The 9,134-nt window shown below is 36.8% G+C and overlaps 2 protein-coding genes across 4 annotated transcripts; both read right to left on the minus strand.

Moving 5' to 3' along the window:
* Positions 1-31: 31 nt before the first annotated feature.
* Positions 32-5,172, minus strand: LOC145208866 (uncharacterized). 3 transcript variants are annotated; one of them, XM_080079115.1, is made up of 7 exons: positions 4,624-5,172; positions 4,427-4,559; positions 4,011-4,247; positions 1,942-2,103; positions 1,536-1,601; positions 839-973; positions 32-441 (listed from the first exon to the last, which is right to left on the minus strand). In XM_080079115.1, the coding sequence occupies exons 4-7, from the start codon at positions 2,065-2,067 to the stop codon at positions 328-330; spliced, it is 441 nt and encodes a 146-aa protein (XP_079935241.1). In that variant the 5' UTR covers positions 2,068-2,103; positions 4,011-4,247; positions 4,427-4,559; positions 4,624-5,172; the 3' UTR covers positions 32-327. The 3 variants fall into 3 exon arrangements, with proteins under 3 accessions (XP_079935241.1, XP_079935243.1, XP_079935242.1); XM_080079117.1 differs by lacking the exons at positions 4,427-4,559; positions 4,624-5,172 and adding an exon at positions 4,304-4,384; XM_080079116.1 differs by lacking the exons at positions 4,427-4,559; positions 4,624-5,172 and having other exon boundaries at positions 4,011-4,384.
* A 681-nt stretch (positions 5,173-5,853) lies between these two features.
* Positions 5,854-8,828, minus strand: LOC145208864 (zinc finger protein castor homolog 1-like; the record flags this gene model as incomplete). The annotated part of the gene is made up of 5 exons (XM_080079114.1): positions 5,854-7,461; positions 7,550-7,684; positions 7,971-8,096; positions 8,254-8,462; positions 8,652-8,828. Coding segments are annotated over 5 exons (996 nt in total), but the record flags the coding sequence as incomplete, so codon positions are not given.
* Between the last annotated feature and the right edge of the window lie 306 nt (positions 8,829-9,134).

A 9,134-nucleotide genomic window follows, 5' to 3' on the forward strand; every position in this document is an offset into this window, starting at 1 on the left:
GATAATATATTTTTGATAGTTTACAGCAAATCAGTTTCTGCTTTCGGTTTCTTGGTAGAACATAAATATTTTAAAAATCAAACCTGCTGTGAAAGTTGGAATTATACGTTGCCGTTACTCTATTATATGCTTTTTTATTTCCATCCAACAATTTTAATTGCTTCAAAATCCAACCTGTGACTTTGTTTTTCAGTTTTTCTGTTGCTGACGTTTTTCATTTTGATATCACTTCAAATTCATTAGCTGACATTTAGGCTGATAAGATTTAAACCGACTTGCTGTTTAACTCTGTCACGCCACGTGGTTTTTATCATACGTTAAGCAGGTTTACTTCAGGCCTAATTTATTGGATTTTTTGCGCGAGGTGCGTGACGTCACATTCCTCGTAGTTGCAATTCGCATGGTATCCGGCACTTCACGCATCGGCAATTTATTCAGATTCTGCAAAACAATTTTGTTTGAAACTGTCAGCAAAACTACGAAATAAAATAATGAATGGAGTTTAATATTCTTTAGAATAAAAAAATATATCCCAGAGTAAAGTAGTGTTGCAATTAGGATTTTTTAAAATAGAAGTTGTAGACAGTGCATACAGATTCGAAGCCACAGAGTAAACTGTTGTTTTTTCGAGCCACTGCAATTCAAGCAAGATATTTTAAAATTGCTTACATTTAGTTACTTCCCCAGTTACTCCTGTTAGGTCTGTTTTTATGTAAATATTACAGCAGTAAAATTATAATTTAGCTTACATATTCGTTTTGCTTGCTTAAAAGTTGAATTTGACGGTCCAGTGTGAAAATAAACTTAATTTTACTTTGCAAGTTTAACTTTGACTCACCTTTTCATCTTTCCTTATTTGTTTCTGTACTTCTTTCTTTTTTTGTCCCACGTTGAGTAAAGTATTAAACAAATCGTCAGCGTACATTTTGAGGTTTTGCAAGCAGTCATCGGTAACGGCTGTCTCTTTACACTTCTGCAAGTGACAACATATTTCATTGTATTAAATAAATCTATTTAATATACACAAGTTCCCCTAGCATGCTAAACTTAAATCAATAAGTACAAGGTTCATTATAGCCTTCATCCACCAAACAACGAGCTCGGAGATTCCATTTTTAAGTTTAAAGTACAAGTTTCATAGCATTTCCGTATTTGGTGCTTTTGATTCCGTTTCGTTGGGTAGATTTTATTTGGCGGTTGCAGAAGCGATAGCAATGAAATGTATATACGACGTATACGCTCCTTAACGGCTATCTGGCTTGACCTCAAATTAGAATTTTGCGGTTAATAAAAATATGTTGCGCATCTACTGTTCATTAGGTTGCTAACGTGGTAAGGGAATGGTGCAAGTAAATGAAAACTGGGTTTGGGGAATCCCGTGACCTAGCGTTCAGCAACAAAATAATTTTGCGGTTAACAAAATCTTCAAAACATGTTTTTGTGGTAATTAGGAAGATTTTTTTTCTAATTATTTGTTTTGTAAACCGTTAGCTTGCTTTAATAAATTGTAATTAACAAAAGACAAGTTTTCTTACCGCTCCTTCCTTCGTTGTGTCCAAGACCAGCTTGGGCTTTGGTACGGTGCAGTCTATCTGCTTGTTCTGCAAACAAATTTGTTCCAAGTTAGCCAGGAAAAAAATTACAGTAAAATAAAACTAGACCAAGAAAAGGTAAAATATCAGAGCAAAAACTTCTAAAAAACTTTCTAAAAGCATTAGTTACAATAACTACTGATTAAAAAAAGTGCTTTAGCAAAAAAATGTATTTCTACAGTAAAGTTATTAAGATAACCTAAAATATATCTATTCGAAAGCGTCCAATTTCCATATTTTTTCACATACAAAAACCAACCAACCAGTACATTTAACTAAAATTCGGATTCAAACTACAAACGGCAACAAAACATATCTGCCAAATCAAAACATCAATTTATAAATTTACCCCGGTTATGTTGTGTATGAGTTGCTCGTAATACTGCGATAATTGGAAAAGGTTGAAAGCCAGAATCCGGCCTTTGCTGTATTTCTTATAGCGGCCACGGCCTTTCTTGACAATCAGTTTCTTCATGTCTTTTTTCACTACTCTTGCGACACGCCCCTTCAACTGGAAAAAGCATAAAAATGTTGAATGTATACATTTGTACAATCAGTAAACTTAATGGACTAGAAATTCTGTGATTCTGTTAATTCTGTGCACGCTACAATACTTATCAACTATGTCCGCTTTCTTGTTTTTTCCTGGATGAGGGCAAAGGTAAATTTCAGTTCCCGTAAAAAAACACAAATTTTACGATGTTTTTCCATTGTCACTATGATGCAATGTTATTGAAAACACTGTTATCAGATATTTCTTAGTGCTTATGTGTATAACCTGGCAGGCACCAGCGTTTTGTGTTGTCTGTGTTTTGCATTCCAGGATTATGATACAATCGGTTGCTAGGCAGCGGCACGATTGTTTTCGTCGTTCAACGAGCATTGTTGCGTGTGAGATGGCTCAATTAAGTAGGCAATTTTCGAATTTAAATTTGCCACCTTTCAGCGCCACCAAAACGTGAACACGTTTAACAGTGTTTAAATAATCCCTACATTAAGCATTGAGTAGCCAGTGAACTTAAAAAAGTCAGATGTCATTTACCAATTTCTGAAGATAAATCGTCTGTCATCTTTAGTACAAAATTCAAATAGATATTTTTGGCCATTTTTTTCGCACTACTGCAAACCGTTTGTGCGAAGATACAGAAAAACGTAAAGAGTTTTAAATGCAAAGTTATGATTGACGAAGAAATAAGCGTGGCTATATGCTGAACCCCGCAAGAGAAACTTGGAAACTAAAAGCGTTTGAAGAGGTCAAATCAAAATACAAAACAAAAAAAACTGGAAACCTCCGGCCAGCTTAAATCCACGAAATTCGTACTGACATTATGACGTCAAACAGAAACATATTTGTGACCGCATAAAGTTACGTCGTATTCAATGTTGAATTTGTACGTTATTACACTTTCTACATTTTAAGGTCGTTTGAATAGTCAATAAATCCGGTTAAAATGACAATTTTTTCCATTTTATAATTATGTCAATAATATTGGTCCATGTTTGGATATTTGCCGGAACGTTTGAATAATAAAGCACGTCGCTTTTTCACGTCTTTTTTGCCCGTTATATTCGTCATTTAACTTATCAGTTTATCAGTATTTATTTAAGTATTATTCCTAATATACCGCTCCGTTAAATAACTATTGTCGGGCGGCGATATGTCAAGCGATACTCGATGCAAACGTATCACAAGTCTGGGCTTTATCATAAATCTACCATAAAAATTTTTTGCAATAATTTGTGGATTATTAAAGTTTTTATAGTAGCCTTTCAAAATTATCGGCTCCCATATAAGGCTTTTAAAATCATCACAGTCCAGAGTTTTACCAAAACTCTTGCCTTTAAAAAAATTAAAGGCATATAAAACAAAATTGCGGCGCACCGACTTAAAGCACGCAGCGGCAGCGCTGAAAATCAAAAAAATGCAAGAGTTTTGGTAAAAACGTGAATCTGAGTTGTTTTTGTAAAGATTTTGGATCTGGAGATAATATGAGATTGGCCGCATGCGTAGTTGGGTTAATTTGAGAACTTGCTTTAAACAGCAAAGTTCAATATAAATGGTAGTTTTGAAAAACAATTATTGCGGGTGTCTTGTTCAATTGGAGAAGTATTGATATAAATCACAAATTATATGTCAGTGTTTTTACGCAAAGAATAACAATAAAGCCAAACTTGTTTTTCCCTTGTTATGATGGGTAGAAGGATAACATGATTTTGATTGCGGAGTATCGTTACGATGTGGCCCGGAGGGAGGTTTTGTATAAGTCTACCAGGAAAAGCATACTAGTTCACTTAAATGTCGTTTACGCTTATTTTCTTTTCCGAAAACCGTGAAAGTTGTCGTGGAATGAAATCTATTGGATGTTCCTAATCTGCGATATAAACACATCCAGGAGAAGTTTACAAATGTGCACTAACCAGTAATTGTGCAGTTGTAGTGCAGTAAGCTGATGTGTACGACGTAGAAGGCTTGTCCGATCTGAACTATGGGATTGTGATCTGAACTATTGAAATCATTTGTGTGAAGTGCTTACCTTAAAACTGTGCTGCTATGTTTTGGAACAGGTTTTAATTTTCATTTTGGTCAAAACATACTCTAATATGGTTATGAAAGACTGCAGACAAAACCTTTTTACTTCCAAAAAAATGTGTGATCTGCATTTAAACAAAATATTTAAAGGAAAACAAAAGCACTTGCATGCAGTGTTTACCATAAACGAACATGTTGTTATTATTTCAGACAAGCTTTGGCTTTTTGTTTTATGTCAAATAAATTCCATTCAAAAAAAAGAAGTTATATGAATTATAATGATAGAAAATATATAAATACTCACATAAAATTATTAAACGTTCAAAATCCACTTTTGTGCATCATACAATACTGAAAACCAATAATAATAATCTTGACTGACTTTTGAATTGTAAGTACTATATGTCCCTTTTTTATGCTTTACTGGCTTCTGAAATCTGTAGAATACAAAAATCATGCAATTAGAGATCACAAAAATAACTACAGAGCATAAGATGGTACCTGGTAATATTTCCTGAACGAACAGCCAGTAAAGCACACATATCATAAAACCTGCAAAAACAAAAGCAAGTTAGAAAGTGATCAAATTTTTCTCGACTTTCTCTCATCCACTTCTCTCTTGATATATCTGCAAAAACGAAACAAAGCGTTAGTTTCAAAATGTGGTAGGTATTAACAACGTCATAGATCTTCATTGGCTGACTTGGTCAAGTATTTTCGCAACAGATTCTAAATGCAGCAAATCAGATCTAAGCAGTCTTGCATAGCGAATGCTGCACTGAAAATGGCTGACATTTGACGATGGCGGCACCCAGAAAAAAAAAAACTAAACTACACATCTAAACATCGCTTTCGGTAGCGGAACCTGCAACAAAACTTGTCACTGACTGAACGCTAGCCAAACGGACGTGGCTACTATCAAAGATAAGAGGGCGACGTAACAACAAGACACGGTTTTCGCTCCAACTTAATTGGACTTATTCCAGCTCATTGCCTCATACTCTGCCGCTGATTAATAGTTAATAGCACCGAACGGTTTTTTCCCTATTTTGAGAGTATTTTAAAGAATCCAATGTCGTCATAATTCTGTGCTCATAGAAATGGTATATGTTTAAAAATCATTACTGTCGAGTTTTGGTTTCAAAAACTTCTTGTTTTGTCTTTAGGTATTGATATATTTGATAAAATTCAATCTGTATTGTCCATTTTCTAGTTTCTGTTTGATTTAGATTTCTACATACCGTTTTGAAAAACCTATGTTTGAATTAAGGATAGGCTTACGCTTTTTCCTGTTTGAAGCCTAACAATGTTTTTAGTAACCCGATTTTAAGTAGCTTGTTGCTGAAATGTTTAATTTTCACAGGTTTTGCCTGCTACCTCATCTTTAAATCAAGGTCAATCAAAATCGTAAAAATATAACATTGATCTGATATTTGAAATGTAGGCTTACATCGCTGCACGTTTTCAGTGCAACTAGCAATTTATGCGATTGACCACAACCACAATTATCAAGTCAAGTTTTCGGTTATTTGAATGATGCTTACAATGTATTAGGTATGTTTTATAAGACAGGCGGTTACGTACAACGGTGGTTGAACCCGTAAGTTCTGTTCACCAAATAAAACAGCGTACACGGAAAACACCAGTGCGGTTTCTTAGTTGCCATATTTGACAAACGTTCTTGATATTAGCCTGTATCACCCAATCTATAAATCACTTTACTCAAACCAATTCCCAATCACGCATGCATTTTATTGCCGCAGTGACCAATATGTTGTTTATGTACATATGCATAGAGAAAATGCACAAATCCAGAATTTGTTCGCGAGACACACAACGATCGAGTCAACTCCCTCTACTAAGAGGCACCAACCAAAGTGAAAACAACGACAACAATCCAAAAAGTACAGCCGCTAAATATTGATATATTATTACTATGGGCACACACGCGGTAAAACGTCACACTACACAGTTTGTTACGTCACAGCCAGACGTCATAATGCGAGTACGTCATTAATGTATTACGTAGCACGCAGGGGTTGATGAAGCACTCGAGTCGGATAAAAAAGGATTTATATCTTTGAAGATGGAACACGGTCCATGACGTCACACACATGACGTCATAAACACGTACCTGATCGATGACGTCATATATCGACAAGAACTCAAAAGTTTTTGGTTGAAAAGAATCACAAACAAAAAATACATGCAAAAAAATAGAGATCATAATAAATACAAGGAAATTTCACTTCGTGTTCACAATCGGCGTTTATTCGTTTGCTGACGTCATATAGGTCATTAGCAGGTGTTCGAACGGTTTTATTGTTCACAGTATAGACACTATGCTGCGCACCTGAGCGACTGTATCGTGATCTCGATTGGTTAAAAATTTGACCAATCACAGAGGTTCCCGCCAAAAACAGGTCCCCAGTAAAAAAAAAACAGAAGTACGTGACGAACACAGTTACATGCTGCACACTACAAAAGTACGAAGTAATTAAATAAATAACAAAAAATGAGCACGGTAGGCAGGATGCCGTTGTAACGTCACACAGAGCATTGTGTTTGACACAACAATGTACAGATTATGGCTTTCAATCGAACACTATGACTTCATAGAAGGATGTTGCGCAAAAAAAACAGGCTGCTGTTTATTCGATGCTAAAAACGAGCTGATAAAAGGTTACAGAAGGTCGTTGACCCCGTACAGAAGAGTTCACCGCCGTCGAGGTTACTCGCGGTCAAAAGCATGCTGCATAAAAGCTAAAAGCTGCGGGCTTTTGCATAAACAAGCGCTTGGCGATAAAATACGCAAAGTTTGGGGCAAGATACTTTGGATAAAAGAATTCGCCAAGAGAAGCGGGAGGCAAGTCGCTATAAAGTGAAAAGAAACTCGATCCAACAACGATAAAACTCTAACCACCAAACTATAACAAGCGCAAAAATCTTTCACGGGAGAAAAACGATTTAATCTACGGGAAAAATAAAAACTAGGAAAGTCCAATGCCTGCATGGTAACCGGTCATCACGCTTGTAACCCCGCCCTGGTGATTTTGATTGACAGACAGATTGAGCGAATCAGAGAGGTCCATCGCCACACTAGAGGCTGCGTTTCCTTGCATGAGACTAGGATTAAACTGTTGCGTCACAACGGCAGAAGCATTGAACTGTGGCGATGCTCGTTCATCCGGAACGGGGCTGCTGTGAGTGCTCACTCGAGCGTACGACTCTGCGTTGAATTGTGGGTAGGCACCGCTTGAGGTGGGGGCGCTAAATGCTGAGTCAGGATGATTCAGCGGAATTCGGGCTTGTGACATGTTGCTGTATTCAATGTCTTGTCTGCGAAAAAAAACATCAAAAGTTGCGATATTTTTCTCTAACCGTGCTTGTTTCCATAGCAATATGACGTAACATGGCAATGACGTACCCGGCTTTTGTGCAGACTTGAGCGAGTAGAATTCCTCTCTTATGTTTGTTGGCGTGTTGTTCTATGCCGGACAGACCGACCACCGAATAAGTACAGTCCGGTTGGAGACAGTGAAAGTGGGAAGTATTTCTGTGTCTGTCGGAATTTCAATTATTATTTCACAGTTTCAACGTCATATTATTGTGACGTAATTGACCGCCAACTGATACAATCGACCAGATTAAAGCTGGGATTAAAACCGACCCGATAGGACCATGTTGTGGTATTTTAGAAACATGCTCTTCGGCCAGAAAACTACTTTTACATGAAACCTTATAGGTTGAAAAAGTTTTCACCGTTTGCTGTTACTTATCATTTATTAGCTTGATGCTGTCATACAGAATTTCCTCTGGGATATGACATAACAGATGGTGATTGTTACCTGTACTTGCACGTGTCCCGCATACAATCCTCCTTCCCTCTGAATCTCTCGAAACCGGATTGTTCAAGTGTATCAGCTTTAACGTGTTGACGTCGATGGGTACCAACTTTCGCACTGTCTGTACACCTGTCACGTCACAATACAAAGTTTGTTCCAAGCAAAGAGAAAATTCTAATAAAGACGATTTAAGCGGGTTTCCTAACGAGCTTCGTGCAGCGAAATACGACCATAAATTAGAATTAGGCTCGTAGGTAGCAAAATATCGACTGCGGAATGAACTCACTTAAACTGGCATCTGAGACAGTGGAAATGTGTGCTGGTGCTTCTGTACTGGCAACCATCTACTTCACAATCCTGTGTTGTCTTGAACCGCTTGAAGTCGTCCCTCACCAACCCGGCCACACGTTCATGATGTTGCTGATGTTTGAACATGTGAGTGCGACCTGTGAATCTGTACATGCATCCGTCTCTCGTGCAGTGATAATGCGACACCTGCGAGTGGGAAAGGGATTATAACAGGCTTACTTTGCTTTCATCACCAGAAAGGAGGATATATTCTCAATTATCTTTTACCCTCGAATTTTGTCAAGATGACCAATTTTACTTTCACTACCCACATTTTTCATGTAAGTAAATACTTATTTACATGACAACGATTTCTATGAATGAATTATGACGTACTTTGAACACATGCGGACACTGAGTGTCGCCACAGTTCTCCGAAGACTCGAACCTTCGAAATCCCTCTATGACGTCATTATTGATTCGGAATTTGGCGAACATCGATGGATTCTCGTCGTTCGGTTTCGGAACGAATCTGTTCAACAAAAAATCTTTCACTTTATTTGAGAGTTTCAACTGTTACGTCAAAACTTACTAATATGACGACATGATCACAAATAGTGACGTAAAACTTATCAAAATATTTTGATTTTTTTTATATTCTGGGAAATCCTAGCTAAGGTTTTTGAAAAAATGAAACGGAAAAAAAATTGATTGACTTTTTAACAAGAAAAAAGTTTTTTTTGAAACTTTTTGCTCGCTTTATACTCAACTTTTTTTTCTGATATTTAAATTGTTTTACATCAAAACGAAATCGGCGGAAAAGTTCAGGTTACGAAACAAGTCGGTGAGAAACTTCTCCTCACCTGTCGACAACTTCCG

The sequence above is a fragment of the Phallusia mammillata genome, unplaced genomic scaffold (genome assembly GCF_965637545.1).
Source record: "Phallusia mammillata unplaced genomic scaffold, kaPhaMamm4.hap1.1 HAP1_SCAFFOLD_386, whole genome shotgun sequence".
Classification (NCBI taxonomy): domain Eukaryota; kingdom Metazoa; phylum Chordata; class Ascidiacea; order Phlebobranchia; family Ascidiidae; genus Phallusia; species Phallusia mammillata.